The sequence below is a fragment of the Parasteatoda tepidariorum genome, chromosome 7 (genome assembly GCF_043381705.1).
Source record: "Parasteatoda tepidariorum isolate YZ-2023 chromosome 7, CAS_Ptep_4.0, whole genome shotgun sequence".
NCBI lineage: Eukaryota > Metazoa > Arthropoda > Arachnida > Araneae > Theridiidae > Parasteatoda > Parasteatoda tepidariorum.
Genome location: NC_092210.1, coordinates 1,076,564 through 1,092,839, shown reverse-complemented (window position 1 = coordinate 1,092,839; position 16,276 = coordinate 1,076,564). Strand labels below are relative to the sequence as shown.

The 16,276-nt window shown below is 31.3% G+C and overlaps 1 protein-coding gene across 2 annotated transcripts in view; it reads left to right on the top strand.

Annotated features, from left to right (window-relative positions):
• The window catches only part of LOC107441892 (agrin-like), a 123,479-nt gene that overhangs the window by 85,342 nt on the left and 21,861 nt on the right, over nucleotides 1-16,276 (top strand). For both annotated transcript variants that reach the window (XM_071182996.1, XM_016055288.3), the window contains exons 11-16: nucleotides 628-771; nucleotides 1,577-1,819; nucleotides 1,902-2,075; nucleotides 2,161-2,359; nucleotides 4,201-4,413; nucleotides 14,878-15,002. In XM_071182996.1, the coding sequence (XP_071039097.1) occupies nucleotides 628-771; nucleotides 1,577-1,819; nucleotides 1,902-2,075; nucleotides 2,161-2,359; nucleotides 4,201-4,413; nucleotides 14,878-15,002 (1,098 nt within the window). The remainder of the gene's footprint in view (nucleotides 1-627; nucleotides 772-1,576; nucleotides 1,820-1,901; nucleotides 2,076-2,160; nucleotides 2,360-4,200; nucleotides 4,414-14,877; nucleotides 15,003-16,276) is intronic.

Sequence of the window (16,276 nt, the reverse complement as noted above, 5' to 3'; positions counted from 1 at the left end):
GATATGTAATATATTTTCTTCACATTTGAGCCACAACTTTAAGCCCGAACCTAAAACAGAGATATCTGCATGACACTTATTTATATCCAAGCATAAATAATTTCATCCTGCCCCCGCAACTTACATAAGTAATTACGTGGAATGATTCTATTTATAACGAAGTAGTTGTAGTAGACTACAAAAATAATTAAGTTTTTTCGAACACTGTAGATATGTAATATATTTTCTTCACATTTGAGCCACAACTTTAAGCCCGAACCTAAAACAGAGATATCTGCATGACACTTATTTATATCCAAGCATAAATAATTTCATCCTGCCCCCGCAACTTACATAAGTAATTACGTGGAATGATTCTATTTATAACGAAGTAGTTGTAGTAGACTACAAAAATAATTAAGTTTTTTCGAACACTGTAGATATGTAATATATTTTCTTCACATTTGAGCCACAACTTTAAGCCCGAACCTAAAACAGAGATATCTGCATGACACTTATTTATATCCAAGCATAAATAATTTCATCCTGCCCCTGCAACTTACATAAGTAATTACGCGGAATGTCAGAATGCGGATTTTTGAAAAGGCTCTTTTATTCTTTCTCTAACTCTTTTATGTCTGATTATAGCCTGCGATTGCAACATGAGAGGCTCTGCTCGGGACGACTGCGAGCAAATGACAGGAAGATGTGTTTGCAAACATGGTATTCTGGGAATGAAATGTGATATATGTCCCGAAGGCATGGTTCTGGGACAAGATGGATGCATGGATGGTGAGTTGTTTGAACCATTCATTACAGCAAAGCGAATTCTTTCGTGAAATAAAGAAACTGCTGTGTTAGAAATAGATTTGAAATGCTCGCAAATAGTTTTCTGAGTCTTAGGGTGTCATGAAAAATAAGCAAATAAATAAGAATATTGTTTTCTCTAAGGTCGGATTACATTAATATTTTCGACGACGGGGATGCAAAAAATTCAGGGTGTCCTATAAAGACCACCCTGAATACATACATATATGTATAATAATTGATTAGTCACTGCATATATCCTTTAGAGTTTTGTAAATATTCAATAATTCGACGATTAAGAATAAATAACATACATGTTGCAGAGCTTATACAAGATGTTTAAAAAAATTAGGCACAAGTAATATCTTTAAAGACATTTTTAAAAAGTTTATATATTCTTAACTATTTCTTAAAATAGTTTAAAAGAACGAGTTCAGCCAAACATTTTAACTCTTAACACATTCATTGCGGAAAAGACACGCCTTTGTCACACTATCTGCGTTTATATTTAACCCGCATCACTAAAATTGAAATAAAGAACAGATTCCTTTATAACTTGTTTATTTCACTTTAGAATATAATAATCAGTTGCAATCAATAACTATATTCACTAATATAACAATAGAGCACAGCTAATATTCCTGAAAGACCGAGTTACCTCGTCCGTCGAGATGAAAGAGTGAAATATGAAAAAATACGTGGTTTCTTCCCATTTTTTTTCTTCTTTGTCTTCATAAATTGTTCTTTATGATCTGTATATCGTTGATTTCACTAAAACTATTTTTCACAGAATCATTGGCCGAATCAATCTCAGGTACTTGTAAAGATTTACACTGTAAATATGGTGCTATATGTCGAGAATCTGGAAGCAGAGCGCAGTGTTTCTGTGAAATACCCTGTAAACCAATCACAGTACCTTCACCAGTCTGCGGTACAGATGGAAATACTTACGTCACGAGTTGCCAAATGAGTGTATTTAGCTGCCGATACCAGAAGCCAATTCATGTGAAACAACAAGGACCGTGCAAGCCTGGTATGTATTTATTGCTAATACAGACTAAAGCTTATGATTTATAATTTTTGTACAAATAAGGTAATATTCTCCTGTTTATTAGGCGGGATAATTATTGGAGCTGAAGATGTGTCACCAACAGCAGGTCCAGTTAGGAGATCGACTGTGCAGAAAACAACATTCGATCAGTTTGAGTCGAAATCAACAAGAGATGTGAGCCATTCTGAGCAATTCTTTTTGAGCACGGGACCCACAACATCAAAACCACCAATTGATGGTATGTGTGGCAATAGTTGAAGCTAAATAATAATTTGATTATATAATTATTATTATATATTTATAACTATTTGCTTCAATTTCAGATACGCCTGTTGATATACCAGCGTTTTCGGGTGTTTCCTTTTTAGAACTTCCAAAACTACAAGCCTACACTCGTCTGTCTTTGGAATTAGAGTTTAAAACGTTTGGTGGCAACGGCATTATTCTGTACAATGGACAAACACCATCTGGATCTGGTGATTTCGTCTCGCTTTCTGTTAGGGATGGTTTTGTCGAGTTCAGGTAAATACACCTACTGTTCTGCTTAATTACTTTTACTAAAAATGGTGTTGACTTCCCTACCAGCCAAATAACTTAGGCCCTCATTGGACCAACATTCACGAATCTTGGCTCAATAAGGGTTCAAAGGACCGATATTTTCCGATATGGGTCCTATATAGAATTGTCCAATTCAACCGATATTTCACTGCCACTTTAGAACCAATATCGGCCCTATATAGAATTGCCAGATTCACCCATTATTTTATAATCATTATTCAGCCAATATGAGCAATATATTGGCCCTATGTAGATTGATATTGACACTGCATAGGACCAATATTTAAAAATCCAGACATCCCAACAGTGGTCCCGCGGAGCATGTTCCCATATTACCCATATTGAGTCAATTGTGAGCCCAACTGGGGCCAAGGAATACTAGATGCTAGAGTTGCTTATTACCCAGCTAAAACGTACCTAGTGCTAAAACACAATAACTATGAAACAAATAGTGAATGAAAGGATTGGTTAAACGCTATACCAACTTTAAAATCCTTAGAATTTCATTTGTTATCTTTGAAATTAGATACAAAATTTGACAGCATATTATATAATTATAAAATTTGTCAACTTTTTAATAAGCTATGAAACTATTTGTCAACCAGCTGCATTGGTTTCAAGGGTTTTTTTGTTCAGAATTTATATTAATATGTTAAATTAGTAGCAAAAGTTGTCAATAAGTTAAATTAGTTACGAAAGTTAACAACGAAGTAAACATGTTGAAAATTTGGCAACAAGTTACACAAGCTAGAAAAGTTGCTAATGTATTAAACTAGTTTAATAAGAGTTAAAGCAAAACAAAATTTAGGAGCAGCTTTAAGCTGAGAGCAACCATTTTCCCCACTAAAACACAAGAAGGAGAAGATGCAATATCTGAAAAAATACTAAGTATTTTTTCGAACCTTCCGGTTTTAGAATTTCCCGAGGTACATAGCAGGCTGAGAACAAAAATGAGCAATTTTCTCTTCTGGTCTAGTATTGGATTTTGTTTATTTTTAGCACTTTTTGTTTGTAACTAATTATGATGTTTCAAATTCTTATCGATACTTTCACTATCGTATCGTATTTCATATCTATATCTTTTCACTATCGATACATCATTTCTTTCATCCTTTTGTTGATAAAATGTTTCAGGCCATTTACCTTTGAAATCTGGTACTATTGCTGAAAAAAATAATACAATAATACTGTGAAAATAATTAATTAAGATCGATACAGGATATAGTTCCCAACTGTAGCAGAATTCATTCATTAAATTATGGTGAATTTATGTAAAAAATAAAAACCGCTGAAATCAGGTGCTATTAAGCTGGCCAACTATATATATTGTAGGGTGCGTAGTAAAAAAGTGCATAAAGGTGTAAAAAGTGTTTAATTTTCTATTTTTTCAAAACAGGTATTTTTTTTTTGTCAGATTGATTGTCGTTCCAAATTACAAGAGATGCATGATTTTCACAATTTTCTCTGCAATATTTATCAGAAACTAATTATTTTATCTTGATCATGCAAAGTTTCTTAATTTTATTGATTTTAAGATTATAAATTAAGAACTTTAAGAGATATAAACAAGCAATTTTTATTGCTGCACAGATCCCAATTATGATTTATTTTTGGAAAGTGATTAAAAATATTCTTTGAGTGCTTAAAAAGTGCTTAAAAGGTGGATATTTTTTGTTGAAAAATGTGGCTATGCATCCTGTATTATAATCGATACGGAATATTGTTCAATACTTCAATCGACTTCATTAATTAAATTATGGTACATTTCTGAAGGAGAGAAAAAATACTAATTTCTTTGAAACTAGATACAATCTTGGAAGTGGTCCAGTTATATTAAGGTCACCTCACCGCTTGCAGAAGGGAAAGTTCCACCGATTAGTGGCAAAACGTTATCTGAGAGATGGTGTTCTTACTCTTGATGGACAAGAAGATGTCGCCGGTCACAGTGAGGGAACGTTGAAATCTTTAGATTTAACTGAAAACATGTTTCTAGGATATGTACCCACAGAAAATAAAGGGTAAGTTTTAATTATTTTAATATTTAAAAAAAAATCATCAGATTTGATCTTATCACCCTATTAAAAGATGCGGCAAAAAAAACTCGTTTGTTTGTTCTGCACACAATTGCTAAACACAAAATTTGGTCAATCAATCAAAAAATCACTTTGGCAGGAAAGGGATCGATAAAAGGTACAGTTTGTCTAAAATAAGAACTCCCCCTGTCATTTGTCAGGACCTGTGTCAGTGACTATGGTTACGAAGTATAACTATTTCAAGTAGGGATGCGGGTTCACTGTTTTGGAGTTGGTTCGGGTCGAGTCAACGAGAGGAAGGGAGTCTCCCTCTTCGGTCTATTGTTTTTGTCCCAGAGTGAAGCTACCCTCTCTAAAAATAGCCATTCCTGTTTCCATAGCACCAGATGGTCTCAGACTTTGTGGCGGGAGGAGTTCTTAGCTTAGACAAACTATAGAAGACTTGCGACCGATTTGCTGAAAATGTCAATAAGCGGTTGTACCTCTGCAACCCAGCAAAAGGCGGATATTTTGAGACCTATGAAATATATTTATTGTCAATAACATTTTATTAAAAAAATTTTCCCGTTTTTTTTGGTCCCACCCTAAAAGGCCGTTGTACCAACTTACAACCAGCTTCACTGATTTCTAAATATCCATGGTAAAGTATTTTACCACTTTGACTGAGTGACAAAGATGTTTATTATATTTTTATTCACAGATGACAGTACTATTTGGAAGAAGTACAATGGATAGTTTAAAAATTGTGTGTGAATAAAAGTATCATGTCAGTCATTATTGTGTATTTTTAAAGATGTGTCTTAGACTGAGCAATTCTAATAAAATTAAGCTAAGTTGGTCGAATATTGAAAACTCGACATATTTTTTTTTCCAGATTAAAACACTTTTTTTTTCAAAAAAATTATATCATACACAATATACAGTATTTTTTCTAAAAACATTCGCGCCAAAAATTTGCTCACTTTTAGCAAGCTATTTAAAAAATCAACAGCGAAACGTTAAGTTAAAAAAAAAATTCTCTTAAAGAAAAAAGAAAAGAACAATCTGAGGAAAGAATTTTTTTTCTGGTCAAAGAAAGGTAATGTTAAAAAATCGGATAAAATAAACTGAGTCTGCTGTAAACTATTCTTTTAAGGCAGAACTTAACGGGAGAAGATATATTGTATATGCTTGAGTGAGCTAATAATATCTGGTTATTACTCGAAGGTACCTCATTTCGTTGAAGTTAACAATGCAGTTCTAGGGTAATTTAGGTACGCATGAAAGGCTTCATTATCTTTTAAATCCATTAAAAATCTTGGATGACGTATTAATTTTGGGGTTCATTTATTTTTTTAAGACAACATATTTTTCCAATTTAACTGCTAGACTCAATGAGGAAATATACATAGTAATTGCAAGATATTTATAATGGAAAACTTTCAGCCAAGGGCTTCATAGTATACGGATGTATATTTAGAAAGTATTTACGTTCGAATAGAATAATTAATATATTTTTTTCATCGTCATATTGAATACTTCAACTTTTTATTTACCAATTCAAATGAATTAAAATTTTGTTCAAAAACATTTACCCACTGATTAATATGAATTCAGAACCAATCAGTTGGTTTATATTTAACATGCCTATTTAAAAAAAATCAATAACGGAATCTAAAATTAAAGAAAAGTTTATTCCTACTAAAGAAAAAAATTCTTATTTTTTTGGCTACAAATAAGGCATAATCTAGTAAGTTATTATTCATACACTTACAAAATTTTCAACTTGTGTTACGTGGAAGTTTATTAAGCTACTTTTGAAACTTAGCAGTAAAATAAAAATTTTAAAAAATTTAATCTCTTCCACGAATAAAAAAAAAACAGATTATTTCAGAAAAGATATACCGTCATTCGGAGCTACTTTGTGCAGGATTTCGCAGTTTTTGGACTTTGACATGTAAAAAAACTATGTTAATTCAAACTTTAGTAATATTTATCGATATTATATTCATAACTGGACTCAGACGAGTGAATTTGATCAATATTGGCATTATTTGTATGTAATATTTACGAATAATAAGTCAAAACATACCTTGCACAAAGTAGCCCCAAATGGGGCTACTTTGTGCAGCGATAGGAATTCAGTTTAATAATCATGTTTTTAGTAAAATATTGATATAAAATTGTTAAAAAAGTTAATTGTTGACATTTTTAAGGATAAAAACATCAAGATATGTAAAGATATTAGTTTGAAAATAATTTTCAGCGTTAAAAAAAACCTTTTTTTTTTTAAGAATTTTGTCTTAAAAAGAATGCTTATTGCAAAGCATTTGAGTTTAAACAAAAGGAAACCATATACTTTTTTAACATTGAAATGGATGATATTTCAAAAATAATAATTATTACATATCCATTAACATTTATAATATTGATAAATTTGAACATAACATGCTTGAATGAACACGACAGAACTTGCTCTTCAGTTTCTGTCAAAATCACCTGATGTCCTATAAAATATATTTTTATGTGTTAAATCTTTTGATTAATTCATTAGAAGAAAAATAATAGTTTACCAGCACGTTTCACGCACGTTTCACCACCAGCAACTTCTTGCAAACATTGTTGCAGCTTTTCTAAAGTGTAATCAAGGTAATTTCTCGTTCGAGGTATTTTTTTTATAACGTCTGACAATTTTTCTGTCGAAAAAAAAAACGAGTGAAACTTTCCCCAAAGTAGCCCCACAGTGCATTTTTTTTTTCATTTTCCGTTTATTTGTTGTTTATTTAAAAAACATTTTAACGCTAACATGATATAATTGTTTATTAATATATAAATAAAAAATTTTGCACTTACGACAATTGTTTAATCAACGTCTTTGCATTTCACAGCTAAAGTTTCCACGCACATTTTTCGACATCCGACGTCCTCGGAAAATTGTTGACATTGGATGAACGAAACACACACTGAGATTGTTTTAAAATTCGAAAAAATGTTTGTAGTAATAGAAGAGACTTCTATCTTCAAATTCCACACATTTTTAACGTGAAATAAGCATAATACTGAATAGCAGCACTTGAAAAATGCCAAATTCGAATTTGCACAAAGTAGCCCCCACTGCACAAAGTATATGAATGACGGTATATGCTTTTTTACAGTTGTAAAAAAATGTCTTGATTTATTGGGTTAAAAAAGGCATATTCTCGTGCGTTATTTTCCATACCTTCACAATATATTCAACTTATTTAATGTTGAAATTAATTAAGCTACTTTTAAAGAAAATTAAAGAAAAGTAATCTCTTCCACAAAAAAAAAATCATTTCAAAAAAAGATATATGTGCTTTTTATTAATTGTAAAAAAAGGCTTGTTCACTTTATTTTAAAAAAAGGCCATATTCTAGCAAATTATTATCATACATTTACAATATATTAAACTTATACTGAAATTTATTAAGCTATTTTTGAAAGTTAACGGTGAAATAAATATTTTTAAGAAGTGATCTTTTCCACAAATAAAATAATATTTCAAAACGAGATATAAAGCAAACTTATATTGAAATTTATTAAGCTACTTTTAAAACTTAACAGTGAAATAAAAATTTTAAAAAAAAGTAATATCTTCGAGAATTGAAAAAAATAATTTAAAAAAAAAGATATATATGCTTTTTTTTTCAGTTGTAAAAAAAATCCTCGTTACCAAGATGCGATAAAATGAAGTGAATCGGTTATAAACTGCCCTTTGAAAGCAGAAACATAACTGGAAAAGAGAGATTATATATGCTTGAGAGAACTAACAATATCTGGTCATTACTTGAGGGTACCGCATTTCCTTGAAGTTAATAATGCAGTTCTAGGGTAATTTAAGTACGCATGAAAGGCTTCATTGTCTTTTAAGTCCATTAAAAATCTTGGATGACGTATTAATTTTGGGGTTCATTTATTTTTTTAAGACAACATATTTTTCCACTTTCAACGTCAGACTGTTTGAGGAAATATGCATATTAATTGCAAGACATTTATAATGGAAAACTTTGAATATTTAGAAAGCTTTTACGCTCGACTATAATAATTAGTATATTTTTTTAGAATTTGAATGAAATAGATATCTTAAAATTTCATTGAATACATCAACTTTTTATTCAAAAATTCTAATTAATTAAAATTTTCTTCAAAAATATTTACCCACTTATTAATCTAAATTCAAAACCTATAAGTTTGTTTATATTTATAATGCCTATTTAAAAAATCCATAATGGAATCTAAAATTAAAAAAAAAAAAGTATATTCTTACTGAAGAAAAAAAAATCTCTTTATTTGGTTAAATAAAGGCATATTCTAATAAATTATTATTCATACATTAACAAAATATTCAACTTATGCTATGCTGAAATTTTTTAAACTACTTTTAAAACTTAACAGTGAAATAAAAATTTAAAAAAATTTAATCTCTTCCCATAATAGAAAAAACAGGTCATTTCCAAAAAGTTATATATGTGTTTTTTTTTTCAGTTCAAAAAAATGCCTTGCTTTATTGGGATAAAAAAAGGCATATTCTAGTAAATTATTATTCATACATTCACAATATATTCTACTTATATTGATATTTATTAAGATACTTTTAAAACTTAACAGTGGAATGAAGTTTTTAAAAAAAGTAATCTTTTCCACAAATGAAAAAAAATTATTTAAAAAAAGGATATATGTGCCTTTTTTTCCATTGTAAAAAAAAAAGGCCTCCTTCCAAAGATGCGATAAAATGAAGTGAGTCGGTTATAAACTACTCTTTGAAAGGAGAAACATAACTGGAAAAGAGAGATTATATATGCTTGAGTGAACTAACAATATCTGGTCATTACTTGAGGGTACTGCATTTCGCTGAGGATAATAATGCAGTTCTAGGGTAATAAAAGGATGCATGGAAGACTTCATTGCCTTTTAAGTCCATTAAAAATCTAGGATGACGTATTAATTTTGGGGTTCATTGCTTCTTTTTAAGCCAGCATATTTTGCTGCTTTCATCGCCAGACGGTTTGAAAAGACACGCATAGTAATTGCAAGACATTTATAACGAAAAATTTTAAGACAAGGGTCTGACATTTTTATATGCTTATATTTAGAATGCTTTTTAGTTCGAGTAAAATGTTTAGTACATTTTTTTTTATGTTAGTGAATTGGAGGACAAGAAATTTTATTGATTATTTAAATTTACTCTAAATTCGAATTTTGATTTAAGTATTTAAACTAATTAAGATATAGTTTAAGGAGAGAGTAGTAACTTTTATTTTATTTTTTATTTACACTATAGGTTCCAAACTTGGGGTCTATCACCCCCTAGGGGATAATAAAGTCCTTAAGAGGGAGCTAGCAATATGGGTATTCGAGGGATGTTAAGAATTTTATTGATATTGATGAGATGAAATTAGAATTTAATAAAGATTAAAATACATAAACTTCCTGTTTGGTATCACTTACGTGGAAAAGTTATCTATATTTGTAACTCAGCATATTTGTTATAAAACCGCTAGTGATTTTGAAAGTGTTAGTAGAAAAAAAGTGCTTAAATTATTGAAATATCCACTTTACGTATTTAGCATTGAACTTGATATTTACATATCCTTTAAACTTATCATTGGGACCTTTTCTAAATGGCCCATCTTTTCAATGATTTTTTTTCAAATTTATCAATTTCAGAATTTCATTTTTTGTAAATTGTTCTTTACATTTTGCTTGTTTTTTTTCAAAGAAGTCTTGAATATGTTAAGTTAACTTATTTGTATATTTTGAGTGTTTTTATTATTGTTTAATATTTCAAAGGCATATCATTAAAGTGCCGACCAGGTGGCCGAGTGGGTAGCGTGTCTGACTGCGGAGCCATTGACGGCGGGTTCGAATCCTGCTCAGGGCATGGATGCTTCTTTCTCTCTCTGTGTTCTATGTCCTTTCTCCTTTGTGTGAATGTGACCCGCCCTATAAACGGATTTGTGGTTGTGTGACGTGGGTGACGCTGCTCCACCGCCGTGGCTTCGCCACAGGTGCCCATTGGGTAATGAGAAGAGAGTAGCAGTTCTGGCATTTCTGTGGCCAATAGTATAAACCAGACAGCCCAAAGTGGGCAATGCCTTCCTCTGAAGATTTCTCCATACCTATAACCTTTATTATATTTTTTATGCTACCTATATTATATTTTTTATAACATGTAAGAAAAATATATTTAATTTAATTTTAGCAGCAAATGTTCATATATATATTAAATTCACTATTATACTGACAGTTGGAAATGTTACACGATTCAGTAAAACGAATATAAAAATCTTTTCCAACTGAAATACTTTAGTCATATTATATATTTTTTTTAAATATTTTAAAGACATTGTTATATTGTGTCAAAAGAAAATTGATATAGAAGGAAATTTTATTGATTATTTGTTTTATAGTTTGTTTTGTAAGAGAAGCGTTATTTTTTTTTTTTGACTTGCCAAAGTAAGCGATAATAAGAAAAGAAAACTTTTAATTTATAACTTTCACTTTTTGATAAATATTGATATATACTTAGTAAGTTGAAAAAAATTAAATGAACTGATCTAAATAAGGTATGCCAAAAAGAAGCGTCAATTTTTTTTAAAATAAATTGTCCAGTTTGTAGTGCCACTACCACTTCAAAAATATAATGCCAATTCATTAGTATACAGGACATATTAACTCCATTTAATCTCGGGGTACCTTTTGATTGACAAAGGTTGGCATAGTCGAAAGCTCATTCCCCACATTGTTGACTTGTGGACGTGCTATGCCTGCTTCAGGAGATGGCACATATTGAAAAAAGTTGATTTGCTACTTGTGACTGCAACATTATCCACCTCCTCGCATTGTTGCTACTCAGTCTCGATCACACACAACGTATACACTCGACTGTTAAAGGCAACACAGGAGCGACCATGACCATGAACTTAATACAGCTCTTCCGGCTTTAACAAAACAGCAATGAATCAACCAGTGGTATCCATTCATCGAATTCTATCACAGCTATAGTTCTGGTGGGGGAGTACTGTAGTGTCTCTACCACAACAAAACAGCCTATCACTAGTCTCCCCACAAGTTAATTCCATGCCATTTTGCGTTAAAGTTTGTAGTTTTGCCCAAATTTTAAATTACATGCTGTCATATATTGTGTTTAAATCTATGTAATCACTACACGCAATATAAATTTTGCGGCGAAAAATGAAGTGTATAAATATGTAAATTATGAAGCTCAAATTTAAAATTTAAAAAAAAAACCTCATAGTAATCTGGCAAAAAACTGTGGTGTAATTTATGATCAAATATATCAAAACCAGTTTGATTACCATCTAAAATTTAAATGTGTTCATGGATGCCTACCGAGAAATTCTACCACCTCACGATGCTTAAATTGGTACCAGAATTAAAATTAGAATTGCATAAATTTATTCAATATAGCTAACACTTAATTGCCAGACTTAAAGGTCTTATATCTGTTCTTATACTGACTATATGTATAGTGGTTAAAATCATTTGAGTAAAAGATAAAATTTTAAGGAAAACTTCAAAGAAAACGAATAAAATAACATAAAAATTAGATTTCAGTGCTTTTAGTTTCGCTTTTGGTTTTTCACTTGTGGTTTCGTCAGGAATAATCGCATTCGTTTTTGCTTTTGTTTAAATGTTAATTAATTTGCGCTCAATCGAATGCTTTTTTTTTTTGGAAACACCATTACGGAACACCATGAATAAAAATCTTGGACTAATATCGTAACCTGTCTTTCCTAATATTAAAAGTATACTAAACAATTGCTGAAAAAAATATATCGAGAGTTTCTTCTTCGTTTTTTTTAAAAAATAAAAGCAATACCAACTTTGAGATTAAAAATAAATACCTACATTTTTATGTAAACTCAACATTTAAGTGCTTTTTAAATATAAATATTGAAAAAAAAATACAAAATTGTGCAAGAAAACAAAGTCTCTCTTAAACTATTTTAAAGAGGCTGTTTTTCAATAGAACAACCAATAGCCGTGATGGCTCAGGGGATAGAGGGTTCGCCTTCCAATGAGATGAACCGGGTTCGAATCCTAGCTATGGTTGGTCGAAACGAATTCCGCATCCAGTTGGCACCAATCACAGTACTGACGTGAAATACCCTCAGTGGGAGACGGATAATGGATTAGAGTCCCCTTGCCGTCAGGCTAACCATGGGAGGTTCTCGTGGTTTGTATGTAACGCAAATGCGGGTAACTTCCATCAAAAAATCCGCCACGAAGGCAAATTTCTCCTAATACTTGATCTAGGAATTCCATTGTCTTCTGTATTGGGTTCAAAATTACAAGGTTACGAACTTAAACATTAGTAGTGGTAAACCCAAAAATTAGGTCTGCTGCACAACGATGGTTATAAAATGATGTAAAATAGAACAATAAGGGAAGTGAAATACGATTTGCGAAAAACAAAATGGAAAAGTTATGTTTTTCACAGTTTTCATAACAGGTCACCGTGAGACAAAGCATTCTAAACGTTTCATGATTGCTACAGTTTTCAAAATTTTCATAATAATGACTCTCATAATTGAATAATTTAAAAAGCTAAATAATATTTAGTATTTTTGTTTCTTTTTTTTTGCACTGGCTACCAAATTAGTTGCACCGATGCAAATTACCTTTCAAAGAAATGACTATTCGAAAACTCAATTACAAGAGAATGTTAAAAATAAAGTTCTAGAGATTCGTTCTACAAAGACGTTCAAGAATAAAACTGCCGAACACTTTAGTATTTAATGTTTCAAGCAATATTCTTTTAATGAAGTTACCCACGAGAGAATTGAAATTGAAATGGCGACCTGAGATGAGATAAAGTGTTCTTCAATTCCTCAGAGCGTTTGTTACTGAATAATTTTTCCATTAACTTCCAACGTAAAATAAAACTACTTCGCTATTTTAAAGGACCTGTTTCCAATTGAAATAGTTTCAAGCCTTTCAAATTTTTATTATACTTACTCGAATTGATACATTTAAGAATTTTATTTATGTTTTTGTCACTTAAGAGTTCAGAAAAAAAAACGAAACTTATTTGTAAGTTAACGTTTGTAATAGGTTACAGACACATAGGAGTTTTGCTCCAATCAGTTTAAACCATTCAAACTTTCTTTTTATTCTACATTTTTTCCTTTTTTAAATTGCAGATAAGATCAAAAATAACTTTCTAACTTTCAATTCGTTTGCTTATAAGCATCAAGCAGTTAATATCTGTCTATGATAGAAGATATCATTGAATAAGTAATTGTTTCATAAATTATCAAAAAGGATATATTCAAATTTTTTTTTAAAAATCATAATGAATTCAATATATTGTTTTTTCTTCAGATATATTTAATATGTTGTTTTGTTATTGTTTCTTTTCCGCTCAGAATTCTATTTATTTTCTCCAAATTAAAATGTAGGGACATTTAATTATTCATATTCATGCTATATAAGAAAATCATTCTGAGTGACCGTAAACAAAATGTATATGGACACCCAGAATTATTTTCTTTTATTGAATGAATACAAAACACTAAGTGCGAATCGATGAACGGATACCACTAGTTGCCGTATTTGCGAAAGACCGGGAGAACTGTATTAAGTTTACCAAATATTGGAGTGCTTGTGGTAAGGGCTGGATTAAGTTCACCAAGTTTTGAGCGTTTGTCGTGAGAGCTGTATTACGTTCACGGTTGTGTGTGTGTGTGGTCCCTCCTGTGTTGCTATTAGCAGTCGAGTGTATGTAGGATCCCGTTGTGTGTAAATGAGACTGTCGAGCAACAGCGTGAGGAGGTAGATAACGTTGCAGTCACAAGTAGCAAGTCAACTGTTCAATGTGGACCATCCATCTATGGGGGCGTTACTTTCGTTGTTAGTCAATTCATATCATGTCCTCAGGAGACCAATGTGGGGGAAATACATGCGTCTATGTCAGCCTTTATCTATCAAAAGGTACCCAAAGATTGAACAGAGCTAGCATGTCTTATATACTAATGAATTGATGTTTAATAATTGTAGTGGTAGTTACGCCATTAAATATGTTAATTATAATGTTGTATAACCGCATTATGAAGGAACATAATTACTGCTCGCTTCTTTTTATAGATATTTGTGTTAATTATATTAGCCTATAATTTTAATAAGTAGACCATGGATAACCTTAATATGATAATATCACAACCGCATAATTTCTTCTATGAGTTTCTTTAAATTGCCCACAATTAAAAGAGAAAGTCTACTCTGAACTTAAATGTTAACAGCAGAAAATATGAAAGATAGCCGGATCTGTAGTACCACGTGAGACAAATATTTAAAAAAGCATTGAAATATCATTACATAGTGATCTGATTAAAGAGTTACTCTTTATTATATTTTTAACATTAAAGCTAAGTAACACTTTATTTGAAAATATAATCTTAGTAACATTTTTCCTTTTGCTTTCAGAATATTTGATAATATAGGCATTAATAGTGGGCTAATTGGATGCATTAGAAGATTACGCGTTGGGCAACATGATGTGAATTTAACTTATCCAATTTCGAAAGATATACTGAGAGGACAAAGTATAAGTAAGTATAAACTGCTTGAATATTACTTCATATAAAATGTAGATGACAACCTTATACTTTACTAATTCACCATTGTATTTTATATAAGCGTGTGTGCTTTTATTTATATACAACACTCTTTAAGCCTAACATGGAACAAAACTTAAATCGTGCAAACTGTCTACAATCACAAAACAATGCAGATGCCAACCTGATACTTTACTAACTCACCATTGTACTGTGCATAAGCGGACGTCTTCTTAATTTTATACAACGCTCTTTAAACCTAACATGGAACAAAACTTTAATCATAGAAACTGTCAACAAGTACAAAACTATATCAAAATGGTGTTGCCAAAAGAAGAAAGATAAAAGAAGTAAACTAAGTAAAATAAGCGTATAAATGCAGGTTATGCACTTGCGTCCGGAACAAACCATCTATCCTAAAAAAAAAAACACCGGAAGTCTTGAGGTCCTTTTCTGATGTCATAGCATTGATGTGACTTTCTTTTTTACACTTTCCGGGTTTGTTTGTATATACTCGGAATGCTCAGTTGTTATGAATTTAATTTTTGTGTCGTGTTTTTACGAAAAAGAAATCTGTTCTTCATATTCTAAAATATCAAATGAAGATATGATAAAAAAAAGTACTTCAGGAAATTGCTCTACATCGATATGCATTTACCTGATCGTCGAGATGCGAATCTACGCAATTTTGTTTGAACCAGCAGAAATTTTACCCAAAACTTCTAATGACTGTTTAAAAACCTCTACAAATGCTGCCCTCTACCGGAGAGAACATGAAACACGGTCGAGAATAAGATGAATAGTAAAAATAGGGTAGCAAACCTGATGCTTTACTAATAACAAAGCTCTTCTGTGTATACATATATATATGTACACCGAAGAGCCATTACATTATTACCACCCCCATCTATAACAATGGGCTCGCCCAGGTTTTCATGGTTTCTCGCCCAGGAACAATGTTTTCATGGGGCACATTAGGACCTATAATCCTCATAGAACAATCCTTGACGTTTGTAAGCTACTTGAACATAGTTGCAGACCAGGTTCACCCTTTCATGGCAACAGTTTTTCCTGCTGGGGATGGTGTTTACCAACAGGATAATGCACCATGCCATAAGGGTCGAATCGTCGAGGAACATTCCAGTGACTTTCAAGTCATGTCTTGGTCCCCAAATTCACCTGACCTTAATCCAATAGAGCACTTGTGGTCCTACTTGGAAAACCAAATTCGTGCTGCCACGCTACCCCCTCGCAATGTGAGGGAATTG